Genomic DNA, 26344 nt, shown 5'->3' on the forward strand with positions numbered 1-26344 from the left:
TGTGCTTATTCATCCAATTTTACCTTGAGTTAAATGTTGGAAAACTGTCCCCATTTGAAAGGTTTTAGTTCTGCCACTGGCTACGATAAAGGCTGCTTTTCTATCCACTGCTTGGCTTGTCTGTCTCTGGGTTTTTTATTTCAGCTAGAATTGCAAAAGAAATTACACTATTCTAGTGTAAAATGAATGGGGTTTGCTCATTTTAGTTTATTATCTTCATCTGTTTCTCTCCACTAAAGAAGAGAGAAAAGTCCCACTCATGCTCCTGCCCTCCCCTCACCCCCCAGAGAAAGTGGCAATTGTACCATTAAGCCTGGAGTGCTTTACATATGCAAACACAAACACAGTGCTTACAGCAAAGATCTTTCCTATCCATATGTTCATCTCCTTTCCTTTACCTAAACCAGACGATTACCTCAGCAACTCAGCTGTGTTATTGAGACATTTCAGCGTGAAATTTGTTTTTCCTCACTGAACTTTAAGCGGAATTTCAAGTGCCAAGTCTCCAAAGCCAAGTGGGGCTATTAAGAGATAATTACTAATTATGCTAATTTGAGAAGTTGTGCTATTTCTTTCCCTGGTCATTTTATCTGCAGCTCTCCTGAGAGAACAGTCCCCATTCAATGTTAATAACCTTTCCAGGCTAAGCATTCAATGGAGGACAGTGTGTCCTAAACCCAGGAATATTTTACAGTTAATCTAGATATGTGCCTGTAAATTAGAAAGAGAAGCAAGTTGCACTAATGCTAATGACTTACATTATTAATTATTTGCAGTAGCAGAAATATCTGATTCCTCTCCATTCATATACTGATATAACTGATGGTTTTATTTTAAACTGAGTCCTCAGTGACTTGAAATATTCAGTACCCCAACAATATTTCTCAGGGATCATTTTCTAATCCTACCTATTGCAAGCTCCCATAATAATAGATAAAAAACAAAGACGAGATTTGATTTGCATTTTCTAAATGTCTCATTTATTTTTGCCTTATTTATGTAATAGTATGAAACAGATCTTTTCCAAACTGTATATACTAAACTCTGTATACTTTTTTTTTTTCTTTTCTTTCTCAAGACAGTGGTTATTGGATTGATTACATCACTCTGCAGAGTATGGTGACAGAGTAAAAGACTTTATTATTTCTTTAAAGAAAATAATGACTTTAAGTTTTACGTGATGTATAATTTCATCCCTGTTTGGTGGCAATACAAATACAAATATTTGGTGGCAATACAAATATTTTACACTTTTTATAATTTGTGGCATGGCAGTAATCAGAGTCCTTTGGACTTGGTTGCCTTCCCAGTGCAGAGCTGCTGGGACAGCTCTCAGGAGGGGTTGCTAAAATCCTGTTTCTCTGCTCCTGGAATGGATCTCCCCAGTAAGAACACATGATGAGATATGTCCAAGATCAGAGCACTCACCATTAAGAGCCTGTGGCTGCTCTGATGTGGCCCTGAGGGCCCATCCCTGCAATACTTGGGGCTCAGACACCCTTTGGATGGGAGGCATGCACACCTAAGGGCAGCTCCTGGTTCAGGCTGCAAGGCCACCCTCTGCCAGCACAGCATGAATACCAGAAACACTCAGGACAGGTCACCAATACCTGGAAGCAGATACAAAACACACCAAACTGGAGAGGGCACAGCAGGGCACCGGCAGGCAGGGGAAGACTATCCCCTGTCCTTGAACCAGCCCTAATGGGAACAGGAGCCATGTTCCCACAGTAAATAAACTCCATTCCTCACTGGAGTTCATCATCCTGCTGGACAGTTTTCTAAGTGGCATTGGCAGGGTTTTCAGTGAGCAGGGTTCCTCTGAACTCCTTGTCCACAGCCACCGGAGCTGTCCTTGCCAGTGTCCCCAGGGATGCTGGCAGGGAGTCACAGCAGGCCAGGAGCTTTGGCCTTGCAGGGCAGGGGACATCTCAGGGCAGGGGCTCCAGCACCACAGGCAGCTGCAGCACCTTTTCAATGCTTGTCAGCTTGCTCAGCCGTCTCTGCCACCCTGGCTGTGGCCCAGGTCAAATTCCTCCAAAATCCCTTCACTGCCGCCTGATGGCACCAGCTGGAACCTCCTCTGCAGGCCAGGCCCTGCCCTTGCTGCACATCAGGGCTCCCAGGAGAACATTTCAGCAGAGATGGCCTCTGTGAACAGCAGCTGCAGATGCTCTGACAGGAAGGCAATGCTGCTGTGCTGCTGGACCACGGCGCACACCAGCAGCTGCGCTTAGAGGCTCCAGAGCTCCAAAGGAGAGGGCAGAAAACAGAAGATATCCAAAATACCTTCATAGGAATTGAGCTTATATTCTGTGGTTTTTTTTTTTTTTTTTGCATTTTGCAGCATCTAGATGCAAACTAAGTTCTCCTTCATGCAACCAAAATAAAAATAGGACAGAGTGACAAAAAACCAAAGGTTAGCAGATTCTACTTTAGTTTTTCACTATTTTAAACTCATACATGCACCTAAAATCAATAAGTGCATTTTTTTCAAAGGCAGAGAATGTAAATATTCAAAATCTTGGGTTGCACCTATTTCTGGAAAATGTAATGCACAGCCTGCAGACTCCAGTTCAGTATTCCCAACATGGGAGTGGGAGGACTGCATTCACATGAGACATGAATTAGGGCCTAAAAATATGTCCTAGTAATAAAGGAGAAACTAATTTTAACTTTCAGCATTGCCAGTTTCAGAACAGAGCTTCATTTAGAGGAAATCCACTTTGCAAGTGTGGGAACCTGCCCCCAAAGCTCAGAATATCATCAGGTAAGATACAGGTCCCACTTGCATAAAGGGCTGGGGGGACCAACAGCCCATGGCACTCCTGCCATTCCACCAGGAGATGCAGAAGAACCATGGTTGTAACTGCATTCTCTACCATTCCTGTAACTGCAGCTCTCACAGGGCTGTGTGAACACATCCAGCAGAACTGGAGCTGCTCAGACCACCCTGATCCCATCCCTTTAATAGCTCTCTAGCACACCATATTGAAGGCCATGACTTGCACCTGGACAGAGACACACACATTTCACAGACTTCTTCATAAAACAGAGTTTTCTGGCCATGGAAAGCACATGCAGAAGGTGACAAAGGTGTGGGTCTCAGGTGCAAGTATCACATCAGTTCTCCTGCTGGAGCACAGGCTGTTAGTGAGGTCTTGCATCTCCTCTAAGTCCTACCAACTCTTGAGCCATCTTCTGAAGAAACACTTCACCCAAAATTCAGCCTCACCTGTTCCTTGCTGATACACCCAGGGCAACAGCCAGATTGCACCTGTGTGAGAAGAGAGCAATGCATCTGAACAATGCAAAGTTGTAAGTGAAAAAACACCTGCAAAAGAGATCTCTAAAAACAGAGGCAGTCAGAACAGGAACAGGCCTCCTGGAATATTTAAAAGTAGTGCTTCATGGGAAAAGAAATGAGTCCTAGAGACTATTTCAAAATGCAACAGGGCTCTGTGGTCTCAGCCACACTTGCTCTGTGCTTCATGGGAATCTGGCAGACTGGAGCCACAGTCCCAGAAATGTGCTTCACATTGCCACTTCTAGCTGAAATGCAGCTTTCTGCACATGTTATTTCTTATTCATGTTTGAAATTACTTTTTAATCAAATACCTATGAAGACCACAGAGAGTTCTCAAAGAAATAAAAAAATCAGTTCAAAAAGTAATGGACATGAGCTGTTTTCTTTCCTCCTATAATTCCAGAGTGAAAATATTTTAAACTATATTATATTACAGCATCATTCCAAAACCTGCACTAATGCTATTGCAAAGTGTTTGGAGCTGCTGCAGATTTTGGAAGGCTTAGGCAGCATGAATAACAGAAAAGTGTATTTGCAAGAGACATCAGCAGCTGGGTGGCACCATCTAATTAATATAAGATACTATATATGGGAGAGCCCAAAAACACCCCATGGCCCAGTTCAGGCCAAAGACAACAGGGTCCTTTGGGTGGACATGACAGAGGAAACAGAAAGGAGAAGCAAACTCAATTCTGCATAAATTCTGTGACACTTGGAGACAGATAGCTCCTTCTGGAGAAAAAAACCCCTCTGTGTGATGCTACCTGATGTTTGAGATTGTGACTAGGACAGTAGGAGGGATGAGCAAAGAAATTATTTTATTCACCACTCTTCTACCTGTGCTGACAAATGTACAATGTGTTGGGAAAATTTCCACTATCTCTTCATGCTGTGAGTCAGTGAGGGGGAAGAGAAAGCTTGCCATCCCAAGATTTCCAGCTGGAAATAGGTAAGATTTTGAGGTACTTGATCCCTCAAAATCTTAACCCCAACTATATAAAAAAAATATGCAAGCAAAAGCAAGTGCATCAGGGAAAATTGTTCCCTGCAGAAGCTATGAACAAGCAGGCTTCACATGGAAATCTTGACAAGGAGCTGAGGGAAGCTCAGACCTGAGCTTCTGAAGGAGGATGGTCCTTCCACTGTCACCAGCAGCTGGTACAGCTGCAGGTCCCTTAATGCTTAATGGGATTTTCTGAAAAGCACAGATCTTGGCATCTGAGAACTGAATGAAAATGTTGGATTTGTTTACTTACTGCAAGTCTACAAATATGTGTATATTTCTATCCCACATCTTTGCAAAGAAAATTGTGAAAATATAAACTGATGAAGCTCTGCAAAAGGAACAATTCATCATTGCCTTTTTCCACCCAAAGTTTCTTAAGGCTGATTCTTAAAAAAAAATTGGACATCTAATCTAAAAATTAGACATTGGTCTAAAATACTACAAAAAACCACAAGTTGTGGACTCCTTGATTTCTGTATTTCCCCATGGCCCATCTGCATGGATTTATTTTCAGGCTAAGAGCCCAGATAATGCAGAATGTAACATTTCACCCTTAAACCCCCCAGTTATAGTAAAGAATAAACAATAATCATGATGAGTATAAGATGCAAAGAGATTAAATACAAGGCAGATGTTCAATCTTGTCTTTTCAGCTGAGATTATAAATGGTCTGAGCCTAAGAGAAAAATTCAGAGCCTGAAAGTGAAGGTTTGCTAATTAATCAGTTATAATGGTATAGGGGATTACAGAGCACAATTAAAACACACTGAAAACAAGAATGACAAAGGAGGATGGAGAAGCAGCTCTGTCAACAGACAAACATCTCTACACAAGCAGCTAAAAATGATGCAGCTCATAAAAAACTTGTGCTTAAGAATTAAAATCCAACTACAACAACAAAAAGACAATGTTATAAACTAAATTAATTCCTGGAAATTTGTTCCAATGTTTATTTAAAAAAAATACAGGGTTGGATCCAAGCTCCTTATGAAGCACAGGACAAAACTTCCATTGAGTCCAGCCCTTTACAGAAATATGAATGTACATTAATACAGGCATTGCTGGAGCACATATTGGCACATTAATATGCATAGTACAAGAGAGTCTGTGCTTAAGTACATAAATAGAAATTGAATATAAACATATGCATTCATAGCTTTGAAGTTCCATTCGTAACAAAACACCGTAGAGAAATTATTAGCATTTTTACAAGATGATTTCTGCCTAAGTCAGATACTGAAGTGCTACTGATACTTAGAAGGCTTTCAACAGATGGGGAGTCTAGACTGATAACTTCTGTGCTAGGCAAGTGTATTTTTAAACCTCATTTAACATTAAATTCTGATGCTGTCCTGTAGGGATGAACTAAGGTCCTTTCCTGAGTGTGCAGTTTTAACTTCCTTGTTTACTATATGAAACCAATTTGGCAGTGATGCACTCCTGATAGTGCCAGTTATCATGAACCCAATCCTATAAAAATTATCACCAAGACCAATCTGTGCTGAAGACAGTGTCACCTCCCATATGAGAATGTCCTATGAGATGAGGTCCCATAAGCTGTAGGGCCTGGTGCTCCTCAAAAGCACAGATTCTCACGTTATAGAGTAGGATTAGGCTCCTACAGTCTTCCTCTTGATTCTGCTCTCAATCTTTCTCTTTTTTCTAGTGGAAACAAAAAGGGAAATTGTGCTTTAGTTTGCAACTTCTCAACAACATTGATGAATGCATATTTGCTGTAATATTATCTACTCCACTGAAATTAATAGATAACTTTAATGGATGAAAGTGGATATGGTACAAGTGTAGACAGAAAAAGAATAATTTCTAGCTCTTTTCTAGTTTTGGAAAATGAATGCAATAAAGTGATATCCTGTTAGAAATACTTTTGCTTACCATTTATGCAATTTTAAGCTGTATTAGGAAGGTACGATTTATTTGTGTAGTTCATTGCTTGCGCTGTGAGACCTGAATTTGTTCAAAGTATGAACTTATTCTAGATTTAAAATTTTAAGAGCAAACTTGTGTAAAAACATAATGAAATCACCTTCAAATCTGCTTACGTTCTCACTTCCCATACAAAATTATTTTCATCACAAAAATAATCCCCTAAATTTGTCTGAGATTATTCCAGCAAATCCCACGGCCAACAAATCCTAAAACATGCTCCACCTGTTAGTGAAACTATCATAGTAATTGTCTGGGCTTTTATCTAATGAATATGCATTACAGCAGTCAAAACAAATTCTATCTTAATCTATATTACTGGGGAAAGTTTCTGAAACAAGCTGTTGCAGAGAAATTTATATAATATGTTGTCAACATTCAGCAAAGACAAGCTGTCTGCCAGAAAGGGCTGATGGAAACAGTTTCCTACATTTGGTCAGGGAGATGTATTTGTGCTACCCATAAGCCATGCTTTTGGCCCAAGGTGTGCTGAGAGCATCCCATGCCCTGGTGCCTTTAATGTGCCTGCCCACCTGTACTACACCTCCCTGCAAAACCTGAGCTGATCATGACCAAAAAGCCACTTTTTGCCATGTGGTTTTCTGTGAGTCACCATCTCTTCTACAATGTGCAAACCCACTGACACCTGTTGGGGAAAGGACTGATGGAAATTCAGCTGTCTGCCTGCACAAGGGTTGTCTGTGACGGCACCTGCACCAGGGGTGTGCCTGACACAGCAGTGCAACAGGAGGTATGGAGCAAAACAGCAACAGGAAAGGTACTGGAAACCAATGTAGCCATGAAATGGATTTTCTGAAAAATCCATTCCTTAGAATTTTTTCTCCTGAGAAGCTGGAGGCCTCAGGAACAAAATGTAAACAATGATTGTCTGCTGCTGTGGAATGCAACAGGTGCATCTGTGATTGGTCTCATGTGGCTGATTCTAATTAATGGCCAATCACAGTCAGCTGGCTCAGACTCTCTGTCTGAGACACCAGCATTTGTTATTCTTTCTTTCTTTTTCTATTCTTAGCTAGCCTTCTGATGAAATCGTTTCTTCTATTCTTTTAGTATAGTTTTAATGTAATATATATCATAAAATAATAAATCAGCCTTCTGAAACATGGAGTCAGATCCTCATCTCTTCCCTCATCCTAAGACCCCTGCGAACACCATCACAACCAAGATTAGCAAGGTTTGTAAAATTACCAAGATTAACAAGATTTTTAAAATTAACCAAGATTAACAAGCTTCTCTTCCCAATCAACTGCCCGCCTATGACGCTCACATTGCTTTTGCTATAACGGCCATTAAGAAATATTCTCAGCCTCTTATCTTGACTTTTTGCTGTCTCCCTTTTCTGCCTAAAGAGCATAGGAAACAACTTTACGTGCCAGCATCAAAGAAACATCTACACAACTCAGGAACTGGTAGCAAGGTCAGTTTAGATATGCTAAAACAGAACAAGCCCTAAGAAGTACATGCTCTAGGAAGGTGCATTATATTTTTTTTGTATATAGAAAATCTTTAGCAAAATAATAGCAACTTATTATCCAGTTTCTGATTCCACGAGAAAAAGCTAAGCACCAGCACATTTGTATGCAGATCTTGTTACTTATTATTTACTGCTTTTCTGAGCAGCAATGGAATGACTGAAGAAGTGATTTTGCTGAACCAAGGCCATATGTTACCCCAAAGACCTTTGATGATATATTGGTCCTCTCCAGGCACCAATCTCATATATACATTCCTTTTCATAATTTGTATGAATAGCAGCTGCTTCAGTAGGTGAGGACACAAACAAGGGAAGTAAGAGAGCAAAAAGAAGGGGAGGAAAGAGATGGGTGTTTTGATAAATAAGAAACAAATTGAAGAAGTGCAAATATGTGGATTTTCAAGGTTACATACACTTTTATTTTAGGAGTGATTTTTTGGAACATTTGTGATTATCTTTATTGAGATGGCTTCTGTAGTGTTTAATTCATCCTCCTGTTAAAACAGCACTCTGAAAGACCCGAAACAGTGTAATTTGCTGCTGCTTGGTTTCAGTTAATTTCAGAGACAATTGTTTCAGGCAAAATTAAGATAATTATGCATGAGGAATAGATTTTTAAATTATTTTTTAACTTTATAAATTACTTTCCTGGACTCAGAAATGAATCTCAGCTCTTTTTTCATCTTAAGATGTATCTGCCACATTTCAGTCAAAAAAACATTGTTAAAGACAAGAGTGAATTTAGAGTGGTTTTAGCTAAAGTGGAATAGTCTTTTGGTCGTCTGAAGAGCTTGTGCATAAATGAAACTGATGAACTACAGTCAAGGTAAAAATGTAGGGACTGTTACTATGATTTTAATAGAAATTAAAGTGATGAAATTTAGAAATTAGTATTTAATCCTTGTGTAATTAAGTGATTCATCTAAAAGGGTAATTCTCATTTTTAAAAAAAGTAATCTGTAACAGTTTCAATGAATTCCATAAGCTAATTTCAGCATCTGAAGGAAGTAATGTATATTACAAAATTGGAGTTATTGTGGTTATTCTCCAGACTTGTCCACAATGTGCTGCATAATACTGAAAAAAGAGCTGCCTTTTAAATGTAAACTTTGCTACCTAGAAACCTCACCCTCAGCATCAGCAACAAACCATTCTGGGAGAAACAGAAGCTGAAGAGCAAATATGATTTAACACCACAGAAGAACCAGATCCCACGCCTTTGTCAAATACAAAAGAGATAAGTAAACACGGAGCCCTCTTCTCTCCACCAGCAGCAGGCAGAACTGCTTTGCTATGCCCAGGGATCGCCCTCTCATGTCTGGCCAGCCTGCAGCCTGGCACACGGCTCACCCTGGCACCTGCAGCTCCGGGGACCACCGTGGCACACGGGCAGTGACACGGGGGCAGTGACAGTGACACAGCCCAGCAGTGACAGTGACAGAGCCCAGCAGTGGCACTCAGGCAGTGACACAGTGACAGAGCCCAGCAGTGGCAGAGCCTGGCAGTGACATCCAGCTCCAGCTGTGACACAGCCATGGCAAGGACTCCTAAAACCAGAGCCAGGTTCCTTGGACACTGGAAAGTGCAGCCACAGCCTCCTGCATTCCTATCTCTAATTAATTCTGCAACAGATCAACTGCTCTGACTCAGTTTCCCTCCCATAAACAGGGTGAATTTGGCCTGTCTGCCTGTGAGAGTTAATAACTTTCCACAAGTAGTTTGAGAGTGTACCTGGCATGATCACACTGATGCATTTTTATTAACTCTGGGCAATAAGAATCCCTGTGTCACAGACATCTTTTATGAAAAATCCTTTAAGATTTTTTCTCCTGAGAAGCTGGAGGCCTCAGGAACAAAATGTAAACAATGATTGTCGGCTGCTGTGGAATGCAACAGGTGCATCTGTGATTGGTCTCATGTGGTTGTTTCTAATTAATGGCCAATCACAGTCAGCTGGCTCAGACCCTCTGTCCGAGACACAAGCCTTTGTTATCATTCCTTCCTTTTCTATTCTTAGCTAGCCTTCTGATGAAATCCTTTCTTCTATTCTTTTAGTATAGTTTTAATATAATATATATCATAAAATAATAAATCAGCCTTCTGAAACATGGAGTCAGATCCTCGTCTCTTCCCCTCATCCTCAGACCCCTGTGAACACGGTCACATCCTTACTGTTTAGGATGAGTTGGAACTAGCTGAAGAGACGGATGATCTTATCATTGTCAGGGAAGAATAGTCCAATGTGCCTTACATCATAAAAGGACAAATTTAATAAGGAATTCGGTGTTAGCCTTCAGGAAAATCTGACAAAACATCTTTGTCTATGGCTTCTTACCACATTTAAGCAGAATGTATCACTTGCTTAAAAATGTGCCTGGGTTAACCAATCTATAAAGCAGTGTTCTGTTAAACTACTTCTGTTACAAACCAGGCTTCTAACTGCAAACGACTATTTCATTTCTGATTACTCAAAAATAGTATATATTTTTAAATTCCCAGGTTTTTTTGACACATAATAACCATCTCCTGGTAACAGGTCCTGTTAGTAACTTACTGCCCATTTTTGCCTTGCAGTTTACACTTTGTGCTGTAAGATGAAAAGATTTCAAAGTTCTCTTTTTCTTTTTTTAACAAAATTAATGCAGAGATACAGTCTTCTTTTAAAAGAATATAAGAGGGTACAAGTTAACCTAGAAAGATAACTTTTGACTTGTTCTGGCAGAACTGAAATGCTTCACATTTGTCCTTGAACACTCTTGCATATTCCCTCTTCTTGTGTAGAAAATTTAAAGAATTTGCACAAATAGTTTTATTTAAAAAAAAAAAAAACAAAACCCAAAACCCCACCAAAAAACCACAGCATCAAATGTCTTGTGCTTATGGATTCCAGTTAAAGGCACAAAAAGTCCTCTTTGTGGGCACAGTACCAGTTAAAGCAATTCTCTGTTACACAACTATAAAAACTGATCATTATAAACATGAATTGCAAACAAGTCAAGTATCTTGATTTTAGAAACAACAGATTTTACAACAGACACGCATCAGATGCTTTAGCATAAATAAATGATAAACACAGGTCAATCAATAATCTTTGAAGCAGTTGCAAGTGGAAGAAACCTGCTGTCAGTGGTATTAAAGAACATTCCCTTTTTGTACTGTTCCTTTTAAACTCCTAAATCCACAAGCAGCAAGAGCTCAGCCTCACTTTAATTACTGCGCTTCTCAACAATGAGGCACTGCCGACCACTGCAGCCTGCTTCCCAAAATCCCCATTTATATGGGCATGTAAATAGCAATTCATGATTGACAAGGAGAAGGGAAATTACAGCCTGGAAATCAGCTAATGAAAGTTAATTCTGGGTAAGTTTTGTTCAGGAAGCCCTGGGCATTTTGTCTGGTGGTTTGCGGCAGGGCTGCTGGCAGGGATGCCATGTAGAGCACGAGCTCAAAGTTGGCTTCTGCTCTGTTAGTCCTTCTGTAGGATTCAGCTGGAGAACGATCAGCACACAAAGACACTTAACAACAAATCCACCTTTATGGTAAAGATTTGGGGTTTCCTGACACGAGTATTATGGGTTCCTGCATACACACCTGACTTCACCATGCTGAATTACTTAGCTACTCAAAAAACATACCTACACAAATCTAACACAGAAATATTCCAAAAAGTCTGGCTTATAAGAAGTGTCTTTCACTTCTTTATTTTTCACTCTAAAAACAACAACAACAAAAAAATCATAATCCCTCTGCAGTTGTGCCTTTGTCATTTGTCTATTAGACAACTGTTACTGCTTAGAGAAAGATCACACAGAAATACTATGAGAATTTTTATACATACACTTTAAAAATTACAAACTCATACAGCCTGGATGGATGAATGTGAATAAACACAAATTATATAAGAGTATTTTATTTTTACATCACTAAACAAAATACTTCAATGGAACATAAAAATTCTTCACATAATTTGAACTCTACAGGCTTTAAGACCCTTTGTCTCATATAACCCGGAGTTTATTACAGTCATTCACTTCATACAGCTTGACAACTATTATTTCACACAAAAAATGTATATATGTTGCTATACATTAAGGCTCAAACATGTATGTACATAGAAACACAATTCTGCAACCATGACTGATACTGAGAAGTTTCAATTTCAATTCTACTCTGAATAGGGGCAGCAGAATTAGGCCTTATACAAAGGTAACACATTACAGTTGGCTTGAAAGCCATCATTTTACATTTGTTAAATCCCACTATTTAAGGAATAAATAGCCATTTCACAGTCTCTGAGAAGTGGCAAGAAGGAAGCAATTGCATAAAATCAGTTGTGTGTAAATCCCTAAGAAGATGGAAATAAAATATCTGTCAAATTCTACTTATTTCTTCCCACACTTCCCAGCAGCTTTGACTCTTCATGCTGATGTTTCATTAGCATTTGGAGAAAGGTGATTTTATTAATAATTCTGAGCACCATTTCTCTTGCAAGGAACAAAAAATGGAGAAAAAAAAGTCACACTTTAGCACAAAGTATTTTGCTGAGATCTACTTATTGCTCGTTCCTTATTCCAGACTTGCACAAAAAATGCCACCAGCACATAGTGCAGGTTTCAGAAACAGCACTCCTAAGTGGCACAGCTCCAAAATCAGACTCAGTAGTTGGTTTAGCACTGAGACCAAATTTGAACCCAGCAAAAAAACACTTTCAAAAACACAGATTAGCTTGCAGGGGTAATCCCCTATGACAAAATATTCATCTGATGATGATGCACTGGCAGTCATACCAGTACCTGTGGGGTTTTTCTGCTTAACAAATCATCTTGTGTTTGTAAAATTTGTTTTCACTTCCTTTTAATTCACCCTTTTGTTTCTTTTTTTCAAGAGAAGGAGAAATGGGTGGGGTGAATTAATTTTATTGTAATCATCCTAACCTCAGTACAGGATCAAAGTAAGCGACTAGGAATCAGTCTCAATTTCGTTTATTTTTACATATACCACAAAGCGTTGAGTGGGAACAGAGAGGAAGGAGACTTAAAAAGCTGTCAGGAGAATTCCAGGGAAACGTGCCTGCCCTTCTCCCAGCTGTGCTGCTGGATTGGGGAGAACAGGGCAGAGGGATGGATGAGCACTGCACGGCCGCGGAGCCGAGCAGAAAGGCGCCTCCTGAACCGCTGCCACGCCACAGCCTCCGCTGGGGAAACGCCACAGTGCAAAAAGCCTGGCAGTGAGCAGCAGCGATTAAACTGCCTACAAATCACCTTTCCACCTAATCCAAGCAAGTCAGGAGTCAGATAATTTCCCGGAAAAGAGGATTCATATCTTATATTAAAAAAAAAAAGAAATCCTTCTTAATGTATCCTACCCAAAGCCAAAGCCTACAGTCACTCAATTAAGCATCAAACTTAGTAGTGCGAGTCTCAGCTGAGCTAATCAAATACCTCAAACTCCCTACAAGTGAGTTTTGTTTTTCCATACCTTGAATGAACAAAATTCCCAGGCTAGCTATGTACAGTCTCAACAGAAAAAGTCCTTCTACTTCTATTAAAAATGCTGAAATTTTCCTTCCTTAAAGACCTCTGTCTCAGTAAATAAAAAAATCAGGAATAAATTAGAGTAGCCCGTTTACCTTCTTTATAATCTTTTTTCTTTAATATGATTTTACTGTATATTTTCTTATGATTATCTCTGAAGTAAACAATGTAAACCTTATCAATTTTCTTCTACCGAAATTTTACACATCTCTAATCCCTTTTGCCATATGTCTCTGAAACCTCACTATCTCTAGTACACATTTGGGAGCTAGAACAGCCAGAACGGAATAGAATATACCTAGTGAAAATACACCTTTCATTCATTAATGTCACAGTAATATCTTCAATATTAGCCGTCCTGCTCTTTACGCACTGTGCCCTGCTCCGTGCTTCCCCTGTTATCACGCTTTGCTTAGCAGAGATTTTCATTAAACCAGCCATGGCAATGTCCAGTCCTTAGTCCGCAGTGTGTATTGTTAATTCAGGGTCCAAAAATACATCCTCATATTTCAAATCTGCTGTAAGAAGCAAGAAATTTCAGACTGATTGAACGACAATAACTCCATCCATTTAATGCTTTCTGTTAAGGCATTAAATTTGGCTATTTTATGACTCAGGGAGGGTTGCCTGTTAGTATGGGTTGACAAGCTGCTTCCGCCAGTTAACAAAGCAGTCTTTTTAATATGTTATATATCACAATATGCTGTTAGAACTCCTCTGGGTTGGCTGCTTCGTTTCAAATTCATACAGCGGGGAACAAAGGTCAGCCACAGCAGAAAGGTAAGCGCTTCGTTTTACTACTGAAACTTGCATAATTTGCAGGCAAAACAAGCTGGTTTACACAGCAGACGTCAAGTTCTTCACAGATGCCTTGAGAATGATCTATCTGCTGATGCATATCAGCCTTTTTTGTCTGGATAACTGATCACTTACACGGAAAAAACGGTAAACTGCCTGAAAGGTTGTAGAGATAGTTAGCAGCAAACACAGGGATCAATTCACGTTCATTACTACTTGCAAAACCTATACAATATTGGCCAGCAGTAATTCAAAAGTAGTACAATTAACAGAGATCAGACAGATATCCTCATGTTCGCTTTTTTGAGACGAACATATACGGCATTAAAGGAGCCTAAGAATACAGTTTGCACAGACCTTTAGTAACTTGGTACTTCACAAGGCAATTTCATCTAACCTTTAATTTTTAGTGCAGCATTTTCCATTTTAGGTTATCACTTCAGAAAGGGCTGCCTTTAAGTATTTTTCAAAACTCCATTAATACCACTTAAAGTGGAACTTGTACGCAAAGCTCTCACCTTATGGGAGAATTTTCCTATGCAAGTCACAAAGGAGAACCTACAAAATTTTAAGCAATATGAAGTGATTTCCAACAGTAGGATTCCTTGCCACTAGCTTTATATGCCTGTGTTTTGCCACTGAGGAAAGCAAATCCTCTAACAATATCTGCGGTCAGAAAGGTAAAAATTACAATATACGTTATTGCTCATGTAAGACGTGGTCAATATTCATACCAGTGCTTTTTCCACTCACATAATTAATACTTCAAGATAAAGTTGAAGTATTTTGTTCTCTTTGAAAGTAAAATACACCATTCTATTGTCCTCACAATTACATGCTGTTCTTTTTGAAAGTAAAATACACCATTCTATTGTCCTCACAATTACATGCTGTTGCTAGGAAGTTACAACTCTGCTATAACCTAATCGTCTGCTATTTAGATATGGACTCATGAATCCCATATTTTTATTCTAAATTTAAGTTCAGTCATCGTAGCTAATGTCCTTGATGCTATCTCAAATTGCTGTCATTACACGGATCACTAGAAATTGGAGGTAATAGTAAAAAAAGAAAAGAAAAAAGAAAGCTACCAAATTAGATGATGGATAAAGGTTTAATCAATTTAATTTTATCACCAAATCCATTCCCTTCCTCTCGAGCTGTCAGGGCACGAGATAAGCGGAACACGTCATGAAGCACAACACAATCCTTTTGTGGGGAAGGAGTTGTGTCCCTGAACCTCGCCAAGATGAAACACGCTCATTTATTACTTTGGCATTGCAGGATGATGAAGAACCAAGCTGGTTTCCTCCCTTCATCTTCAGCACAATCTTTCTATTTCATTAATTTTTCATGGAATTTCATTTCACAATCATTTTGCCTCTCTCACCCACTTGCTGCCCTTATTTAGTTTATTCTGTCAACTTTTATTTCATGCCCCATTGTATCAGCAGCGACTCTGGCCATGGCTTTCTACCACACCAGGGATACCTGATGCCCTCCTGCTTCCAGTAATTAACTTCACTCAGCACCCCTAAAAATGGCATTGCAAATAAGGGGTCCTAATTGTTGTCTTAGACTGGAAAATAACTCAGAAGGGTTATCTATCCAATCCCGTATTTCATACTTACTTTCTGTGTGTTGATTACCAGGAAGTTGCTGGAGGCTGCTGAACTGTGGCCTTCTTAGTATTATCAGTAAATGGCAACTCTGCTTTTGTTTGGTCTATGTGTAATGACTTATCTGGGAAAACAAGCCTTCTTTTCAAAATCTGTACCACAGACAATGAAATGGGCACAAGCTGTGCTGAGTTCTGCCAGTACTCTGCCATATTCCAGAGGCCTGAGAAAACACAAGAACCCACAAACGCTGTAACCGTGTATAAACCCCAAAAATTTTAAACGGGTTTCTCTAAATCAATAGGCATCATTTTCTCTCCTATGGTCATTTTATACACACCGATTAAAAACAAAACAACAACAACTCAAAACCAAGCAAATAGAGAGAAATATAAAATATCTATTACTGCTGCCACATGAAATTAGTATGCAGATAATCTGTCAAGCATCCATATTTATTTTTAATTAGATCTTTGAAAAATTAAGGTATTTACTTCCTGCTGAGAGTTAACATACTGTTTTAAATGACAATGAAAATATTTCTACCTATACTAATTTACCAAATACGTCTAAGTATCCACATTTTAGCTTTTTAACACACATTCTGCACAGAGTGTAAAACTGAATAAAACCACTCTAAGTCTAGGTTTGCAATATAACATTCACTGCATAGACATTTATTGTTGAGGCAGGATCTTCTTACTGAAAGGGTTGCTGGATTTCATAAGCACAAAAATAAGATGCATGCAAATTAATTACTGGATGATAATATTGTGCACAGGAATAATTTTCGGTGTCCTGCACTTTTCAGTGCTTGATTTGCATATAGGGATATTGGCTCTCTGACTCTTACTGCATGTGTTTTTATTTTTGGTTTTTTTTTTTATTTTTAGGCCAAATGCAGAAGGAAATTCAGATATTCAGAGAATGCTGTTTGTTTTCCTTGCTTGAACTTGCTTTCTGCCCCTAGGAAACTCCTAAAACAGAGCATCCAGGTATGGAGTGAAGTGCTATACCCACACACACAAATTTAAAATTCACACTAACCAGAGCAAAAAGATGACTGAAAACATGGAAAGTAAAACAGAAGAGATAAGCAACACTGCTAAATAACAAATAATAACTGTTTCTGCTGCTGTACATTCCTAGATATTCTATTAGGCAGTGTCTCAACTTGGTTTTACAGTTCTATGTAACGTGTAATAAAATATAGTAAGTTGTATAAATTATTTGTTGAGTCCATTTCCGTAAGGACTGGGGATGTGTAAACAGATAAATTCATTTCCTTACTTTGTCTAATACTCAATTTAAATTTAAGATTATAATGAATTTTTTTGCCTCCTCGTGTTCCTAGGTATCCCTGTGTATGGATGTGTAAACCTATGTGTGTAGTTACACACTTTAAAGTGGCTACCAAAAGCATTGCTGCTATAAACAACAAGATATGTGCTGGAGAATAGCTCAAAGCAAGTATCTTTAGTCTAACTCTCTGCAGAGACTTTCTCACAATCTATTAAACATATCAAACCTGCAAAACAGTGGAGGCGACAACAATTCTCATTTAAAAATTCGTAATTTAATAGCCTAATAAACATTTTGACTAGTTCTCTGAATAGTCTGTTTGTGAAGCAACACCTCCTTATGAGATACCATAAAAATAAAAAGAAAAAAAAGATGGTCACTAAATAAAAATAAAATATAATAGTAAAATCCAAACATGATCTTATACAGGGCATGCTTCAAGTTACAGAAATTTTTTGGCCAGCATGATTTTATAGGAATGTGTAGTTTTTTAAATGTGTACTGTGATTACAAAGAAAGGAAAACCAAAATCATACGGACACAAATCTGTAATTAGTATACTAACCACCTACATTATCTGAAAAGTGGTTACAAATAGCACATTTGAAAGCATAAAAATTAACACTTCAAGTGCACATCCTATTGATGTTGGCCAGTTAAGCACTTTCTAGAATGCGATCCACCTCCAGCTGTGCATTCTGCAAATAGCTGTCAGGTTATTGTTGAGCAAGTTTTCATGTTGGTTTATTTTAACACAATCAACTTCCACCTTGTTTTGGCAAAACAAAGCAAAAAAGGACACAGCAGAAAAGTCTTACTGAAAAACCCTAACTTTCGTCTGCTCTTAAAAACAAAATGAAACCAAGTACCTTTTCTCCACTGCACAGATTAATGGTTTATTCTTTTCTCCTGGCCAAGTACAGGTCACCAAAGCTAAGCTAAGTTTGCAATTCTGTAGAAAAACAGTTTTTCTAAAACAAATCAGCATAAAAATGTCTGCAGAACACAACTTGATTCCAGGGAAATGTAAAGGATACTGAGTATGCAGGCACTCCTTTCTGAGAGTTTTAAAATTTATTCTGTAATGCCAAGTAAAAGGCAGCCTTTCTCACCAGGTGTTATAAGCTGCTCAAAACCCAGAGTAACAAGTTGAGGTTGCACAGCTACTTGAAGTCCTGATATATCTGCATGTCTGTTGTTCCTATTTGTGTGCAGGTCGCTATTTGTTACTATGATTTTGAATACAAAGTCAACCGATGAAAGTAAAAACAGTGACAAATGACAATCAAATGCCACAGCCTTGCATTTAGCATTTGGCCCGGTTTTAACAGCTACTATACAGAAGCTGCTTTCGACATCTTCCTAAAAAGTTATCAAATACTGCACTTACTAACTTCAACATAATCAATAATTAAGAGACACTCAGCTAATGGCACCTATAATTTAGGTTCTCTAGAATCTGAAGGAGAAACAGTATATCCAAAGCATCAGCTTGAGTGCTAGCTGAGTAAAACTTGTGTGAGTACCATACAGAGATCATAATTACATGTTTGATTATATTTACTGCTCGGATAAACACTCGGACTTCGCATCTCCGCAGCTGAATGCCTTGCATCTGGGCATCTCTGGCACTCTGCTCCTCGTATCCGTTTATTTTACTTTAAAGCGCTCACAGTCGGTTAACTTCGTATTTTTCAGGCAAAACATCAAAAATCAAGCGGTAGTGTGTCATCCCCTCTACAGGAGAAAGCAAGCCAGCCTTGCGAAGAGCTGCTATCTAGGGCATATTCCCTGTTCGCAATGACATCCTGTAGCTTCACTTTTCCTGCTTACGGCAATTAGCGCCTTCCTACCCGAGGCTCGCTTACGGACGGGGAACAGCACCGAGACACAAAAACTTGGCGGACCTCGTCTAGAAAAGGAGAGAAGCGGTACTTTGGAGGGCGCGACAGCCCCGGGGGGCTCCGCGCCGCGCTCCGCCCGGGCAGCGGCACCTGCTGCCTGCGGACTCGGGCGGGCTCCAGGCCGTGGCGGGAGCGGCGGGCACCGCGCCGGGCCGGGCCAGGCCGGAGCCCCGGGACGGCCCCGCCGCAGCAGCCCCGCACTGTCCCGGACGGGGCCTGCCGAGCCCCCCGCCGCACCCCGTGGGTTCAGCCTCGGGCCGGCACAAGGCAGGGACGCCGGCGAGCTATGCCCGGCGGCGGGGCCGGGGCGGCCGCTGCCCTTCCCGGCTGGCCCCGAACACGGCACCGCCCGGCCCGCCGCGGCCGTCGGGGCAGCGCAGGGCTGGTGCCGGCGAGCGCTGACAATAGAGCTGCGAGCAGCCGGGGCTGTGCAGATGGCAGGCGGACAGAGCGGGAAAAGAAAGCAACAAGAAAATTGCATCTCTCTTACCTTTCCTCTTTGATCTCCTCCTCCTCCTCCTCTTGGACTTGCATCTCAGCTGCCCGCTCGGCCCTCCCGACGCCCTGCCGCTGCCCAGGACGGATGTCATGCCGGTACCTCAGCGAGCAGCACCGCGCCAGCGTGTTCTCCTCCCGCGGAGTTTCTCCTCGTTCTGGAGGCGGCTTTTATAGGGCGGTGGGTCGGGCCGGCGGGGCCGTGCCGGGGCTGTGCCCGGGCTCCGCTCGGCGCTGCCGCCGCGCTGGGGTCGCGCCTCCGCCCCGACGTGCCGGGCCCGGCCGGGGCGATGCCCGGGGGCGCCGCCGCGGCTCTGCCGGCCCCGCGCCCACTTTTTGCACCTCTGCGAGTTGCCGGGCACCGGCCGCTTTGAAGCCGACGGTGCGGGGGTGGGGGGGGGCGAGGGGGGCGGATTTGCTGCTGCAAAGTCTCCCGCAGCCCAATCGCTCCCGCCGCCCGGCGCTGACATCAGCTCCGCCAGCCCTCGCCCCCAAACTCCGCTCCCCCGGAGCTGCCGGCTGTGCCCGGCTCCCGGGAGAGAGCCAGGGAGAATGGCCCCGTAGGGAATAAAAACATCCTGCCGCCTTGTCTTGGAGGAGCCGGAGGGGCAGCTCGCAAGAAAGGAGGCTGCAGGGAGGATTTCAAGCCTCTTTTTTTTTTTTTTTTTCTGCTTTAGACCATGTGGACACTGAACAGTCCGCTTCCACATACACAGAAATGCCTCTGCTGTCCTCCCCAGCCACGCAGTTATTAACTAGTTCACTAATTGCGATGCTTATTATTCCCAGTGAAAGAATATGAGTTACTGTTGAAGGATCCCTGTGTCAACAAACCTTATGCAAGAGGATAAGTGTAGCGATTCCCCTTGAATCTCCAGTTATTTTTAAGGTACGTGCTCTGTTACATTCACGATCAAGGGCAAAAGCTCTGTGAAAAGAGGAGTGTGTTGTCGCTCAGACTCACACATTAACACTCTGCAGTGCCTCATTTCGGCAACTGTGCAATTAAAGTGTCGGGAGCAGAGGGGCTTTTACAGAGAGGAAAGATGACAACAGCAATCCTCTGAAAAGCTTGACTACAAAGCGTTACATGTTCGTTACAAAAAGCCAGGGTACACAACAGATAAGATACTGCTTTAAGTTACGAGAGACTTACTGCTTCTATGCTCTGTTGTCCTTACATATTATCTCGTTTAAAAACACATATCTGGAAACCTTAGGTGGTGACTGGAAAATGGAAGAATATCTAGAAAAATTATGTTAAATAATGAATGTCATCATTAGTGCCTACTGCATTTGCAGTTGGCTGAAGGAGCACAGCAAACCCTTGTTTATCAGAACTCCTTTAAATCTAAAACTTCCTCTTGTTGGAATGTAGGTTACCTGGCTCCTGCTGCTAACCACTTCCACTGCAACCCTCCCAGCTATTAGAAACCCTCTGTGTTTGGCTCGTATATAGGCCTCTCTCTGTAATTTTTGGATAAGGCAGAGCTACATGTTTCAGATTTTCAAATAAAATAAACAGAACCACGTCCATAAAAGTCCCTAAAGGTGCTCACTTAAACCAGGAAATGGATAACTCAGGCGTGCCAAGATGATGTCACCCAGTGGACCCTCTGTGCTCCACGAAGCAGGTCACATATGGTAAGAAGGCCCTATGTGCCCTCACTTTCAGCTGTGTGGCTCAGGGGGAACTGCTCTCCCATCTCAACTGCTAAAGAAAGAGAGCCTGAGAATCCAGACCTGCATTGCTTGAATGTCAGATATAGTTCAGGAAGCTCTGCATGAAAGTAGGTTCTTATTTGCCTAGTTTTTACAGGTTGCTGGCAGAGTTTTTTACAATATACACGTCACCCAAACTGCTACATAGCTTAAGTAAACATCTCTTTAAAGTGCTTCTGTCTATTTCAGGGATAAAAACTTGTCTGCAGGGAAACAGAGAGGCAATCAGTATTTTTTATTTTCACTTTCAGCCTTTAACCTTCCTCCCCTTTTCCTTCTGATTTCTGTTGTTCTGACCACAGCTGACTCTCATCTATTAATGTGGCAAGAACTTGTAGTTGTATGTGAAATAGTGCCTGCTGCAGCAAAACACAACTTAGTGTTCAACTGTACATCAAAGTTCTGACCAGTCTGGTATTTAAGTCACTTAGTTTAGAAGCCAGGTTTAGAAAAGTGTCTTTTGTATTTCAGTACCAATCTGTGTTCTCTCCATCATGGATCTAAAAAGGAAGCCAGATCCAATTAAAAGGAAAATGAGCATCCTGGGACATTAATTCATTTTTAGGAGTGGCTTCAGGCTCAGCTCATTAGATTTTCTGAAGGCTTTATTTCTGATAATATTTTGTTAGCATACTCTCAAAATTGCTGGAATCTAACATGTTAAGAAGACAGACTGGCATTGCCCGTCCCTTGATAAGTCATGCTACCAAGCCAAGGTGAAAAGCCACCAATTCTCAGACTGCTATTCAGTGCTAACAGATTCAGGAATTGCTTTTGATTTCTAGGCACAGTTCTAAGAAAGTATCAGCCAGGCAACATTAGCAATGACACATCTATACTGGTGGTATAGCTCCCTCCTAGGCTGGTTTCAGGACTGGAGAAGGCATGAAGACAGCTGAAGTCATGCTGCTGAAAAGTTTCCACTTGGCCTCAAGAAAGTGTGAAAGGCAGTCATATTTTTATACTGTCCAGCTACAAGGTCAGTAAAATTCCTTAAATGTGCTTCATCTTGTTCCCCACAATGGAAGGAGTTGGCTTTTCCACCCAGTGAAGTGCCCTATTTCAACAGCCGTTTTTAACTTGAATGCAAGATTTCCAGTCCCACCCGACTGGGTCTGTGTCTCTGCTCAGAAAAACATGTACATGTTTTCAAGCACTTTGGTAAAGTGACATAAACTCAAACTAGGAAATACAAAACCAGTATCAATGAGGTGGGAAAAAGCTAAATTATAAAATAGCACAATTTCTCTCAGTTATGTGCTTATGTCTACCATTAGCCAATGCACTTGACAGTTTTATCATGCCACAGAAGCTATGGCTGTCCCTCAGTGCCCTGGTAATGATTGTTGGTGATGTTCCATGCTCCTTTTTGTTGAGTAAAGCATCTCGGGAATTTTTCATCTCCATGGGCCAACAACCTGTGGAGGTTACAATTACTACTTTCAAACTGAAGTAATTCAGACTGTTCTTTGTTATCTTCAAACTGAATTAATTCAGATTGTTTTAAAGGCATAACTTGACACACCTTGACTTACAGACTGTGAAGAAATGCACGTCATACCAATGCACAGTCTCCTATCCAGGCCTAGGTGAGTCAGCCAGGTAGGAGAGTTTAGGATGCATGTCCTGGTGTAAATGCCTCTTCTCTGCGCTGTCCAGGAGCTGTGACTCCTCTCATGAACCCACTGATCTCAGCCAGCACATCAAAAACCCCTGTCCTGTTCTTGTGAGATAGACAGGTCTCTCTCAGTGCTTGAGGTACCCAAGCAAGAAGTCCAAGCTGTGCCGGATTTGTGACAATTCACTTCACTCAGGTTCTCTCAAAAGGGGAGAGCTGAAGGGCAGTCCAAATAGTTTATTAACTGGGAGACTGATGGTGAATATGAGAGTATGACAGGGAAAGAGTGTGTGAAACTGGATGGCAGGTTGCACACCTTAATTATGCATTACCATTTAAATTTCCGTGCCTAAGCAATATAGTGTAGAGTTAGTAATCAACAGAAAAGGAAAAAAAATTAAAATGGATGAAGGGAAAAAGCAGTCCACCTTCATTTCAGCTAAGGACTTCAAATGACCAGCTTTAGGGAAAAAATCTTTGAGAAAGTTCTACAAATCTGAATACTAGGTCCATGTGTATTATGGGTGGCCAGTACTTTTTCTGTACAAACATATTTAGATGAAATAGAATAAATATGAGATCAACTTTTTTCCTTATCCTTCTGTTTTTTAAAATTTAGAGTAGCTTGATTTTCAGTGACATGATAATAAAAAAAATGCAGGTGAAACAATTTAAATGCTATATTGAACATACAGAAATGCAAATATGTAAAACGATGTTGAGCATCTAAGATGTCTCAGAGAATGCCCCGCACAAGTGTTGCAGCATTTGCAGGGGATGCTTCTCTCAGAGCAAAAGGGTCCTGCTGAACAGCACAGCAAGTGGGAGAGGCATGCTCCAGACTCTGCACTTCCCAGAATATGCACAAACCCTTGAAGAAGAGGCCATCTGGTTGCCTTATTGCACAGTTTGCAGCTGCCCTGTCCCTTTCCTGAGGAGCTATGTACACTGCAAGCAGCAGGCCGTGGTAGAAATGTTTGCAATTTACTGTTTGGGAGCAGACACGCCCTGTAGGCTCCTGACAGGGGACAGGGATGCAGTAGCCACCATCTATTTTTTACCCCTCCTCTCCATCCCGTTTTTGTTTGATTTTGCTTCCTCCTGCCTGTGTAGGTAGAGAAAAAAAAAAAAAAGCCCTTAGAATTTGGAAGATAAAAGATGCTCAAGGGTGTTAAAGCAGGACATGAATGCAATCGTGTGGCTGTGCAGGTGAGACTCCAGAGCTTTCTGCCGCAAAATGCCTGCACTAATCCACTCTTGCCCTACTTACAAGGAGCTGTCAGTGTGGTTATTTGCAGCAAAAAACCACTTTAGCTTTGGGGCCAAACATCACAGGGTGGTGATGAAGCAATGAGGGTAGGGATCCATATTCAGTGTATCAAGTTTGTCAGAAAAATACCTCACTGCAGACAGGTCCTCCTGTCTGCTTTGCATATTCTTGCACATGAAATATCCCAGGCTGGGTAGCACTGTGGTATTGCATAGCTGGAGGTTAAGGCAGTGCTAAAAGGATTTGCACCCTCACTAAACAGCAACAGAACTGAAGGGATCTGGGATTCTGTGTTCTCTGCTATGGGAAAGCCACAGCAGCCAAGTTTCATCTGCCACAGGAGAAGCTTCCCCTATCCCCCTCATTTCTCCAAACCCCATGTCTGGTCTGATGGGGCTTTAGAGCAACGTGCCAACAATAGGTGGCATCCCTGATGAGCATGAGGTAACCATTTCAAAGCTGCATAGAAAATAGTCTCTTTAATGGGGAAAATACCTAGGTGTCAAAGACTGCAAATTGTTGTAATTAGTAAGCCTGTATATGCCACACAAACCAGCAGCAGTCACTGGAGATGAAACAAAACTTTCTGAAAGTTGCTTGTATGGGCATACTAGGACATAATTCAGCAGCTCTGACTCTTCAGGGGAGTAGCGGTACAGCTCATCACCACAAACAGTTTTGATTTTTATAGTGTTTTCTGTGTTTGTAATAAACTGAACCAAAATGTGGAATGAAAATGTCCCAAAAGCAGAGATGTCTGAAACCTCATTCTGTCATCAGATGTTTTAATCCCAGCCCAGACTGATCATAGACAGTTTGTTCATATGAGATTAATTTGTTCACAGGCCTTCTGGTAAGGCCCCCATTGTACAGTTTTCTTTCTGTGCCAGTATCCCAATCCACTTTCTTCAACCACTTGGAAATACTTCAAGTTGTAACAGATTATCATTAATTTTTTATTACCAGTAATTTATTATTAATAATTTATTATAATTCTTATTACTGTTATTCTTTTCAAATAGTAATTCTCTGATATTGAAATACTGAAAAAGACATTTTTGTCTTCTACATCCTTTGAATAAAACCTTGAAGGCAAAGAGGCTGCTGGGGGAAAGCCCCCCATGCTGCCATGTGGCTGTGCAGAATACCCTGGGACAGAGGAGGGGGACATTTCATCAGCCCCTGGTGTGGCAGGGGTGCAGTGTCACTGGTGGGTCCCCAGCCCACCCAGTTCCTTGGCTGCAAGGAATTCCCAAGGGGTTGAACCACAGCATCCCCCTCATCATGCAGCTGCCTCAGGCTGGGAAATCGGGCACCTGAGAAGAGAATTGCCCAAGAAGTTCATTTCTCCGTGCTGACAGCTTTTTCATCAGTAAAATACAGATGCAAATACTTATGTCAGGGGATTAAGGAAAGCTGAAATGACCATGGGCTGCTTGCACACAATATACGTTTCATACTAATCTTTTCAGTTTGGAAAACTTCCAAAAATTAAATGATGAATAAATTCTCCCTATAGCAGCCATGTGGATCACAAAGACTTGCAGAATTTTTGATGAAAGGCTACCATCTCCTAAAATGAATGCTGCAAGCCTGTGTCATGAGAAACCTTAACCAACTTCTCTGGGACTCTAAAAATGTTTTATAGAGTAATCTTGTGGTAGCTGCTTTGTAGAGAATTAAGGTAGTACTGAAAAATGCTACAGCATAGTTATTGCTATTATTTCAGTAATGTAGTGTGCTACAGCTTAAAGAAGTTATTATGGAAGTATAATTTGACTAAAGTTTACATTTGCAGGCTGACATATGTTTAGTGTTACAGCCTTTTCCTGGAGACCTCCAGCAGCAGTCACTGACCTTGTTACAGACAGTGGCTGAGGATAAGGTGTAATAATAGTCAGTAAAGGAAAAGTCTGTTGAATTGCATTTACCTCTGGCTAACAGGTTAATCATCTTTCAGATTCATCAAGTTTCTGTGATATCCAATCACTTTACAAAAGGAGTTTCACTGCAATTTTCTGTCAACCTATTTTTAAACATACTTTTCAAAAGGCATTGAGATTTATGTAATATATAATTACTGTAAAGCTGAACACAACAGTTCAGAATGTAAATGCAGTAAAGTGTATGGAAATACAAGAAGGCTGCTGTAGATCCATATGTTTTCCAACAGCTGGCCAACAGTAGCTACAAATTTCTGGTACTTGTAAGGCCCTACAGCCCCTGCTGAGCAACCTATGATAGACAGCAGAGTAAGGTCATTGAGAAAATAAAGAAAATATTATTTTGGAAATAAATAACTTATAAACTCTATAGAGAAGTTCATAAAA

At 41.0% G+C, this 26344-nt stretch overlaps 1 protein-coding gene across 1 annotated transcript in view; it reads right to left on the minus strand.

Moving 5' to 3' along the window:
• ADARB2 (adenosine deaminase RNA specific B2 (inactive)) overlaps positions 1 to 19740 on the minus strand; it is a 313951-nt gene extending 294211 nt beyond the window's left edge. Inside the window, exon 1 of the mRNA XM_064703940.1 lies at positions 19400 to 19740. Within this exon, the coding sequence (XP_064560010.1) occupies positions 19400 to 19499 (100 nt within the window). The 5' untranslated portion in view covers positions 19500 to 19740. The remainder of the gene's footprint in view (positions 1 to 19399) is intronic.
• Between the last annotated feature and the right edge of the window lie 6604 nt (positions 19741 to 26344).

This window comes from Zonotrichia leucophrys, chromosome 2, assembly GCF_028769735.1.
Source record: "Zonotrichia leucophrys gambelii isolate GWCS_2022_RI chromosome 2, RI_Zleu_2.0, whole genome shotgun sequence".
NCBI lineage: Eukaryota > Metazoa > Chordata > Aves > Passeriformes > Passerellidae > Zonotrichia > Zonotrichia leucophrys.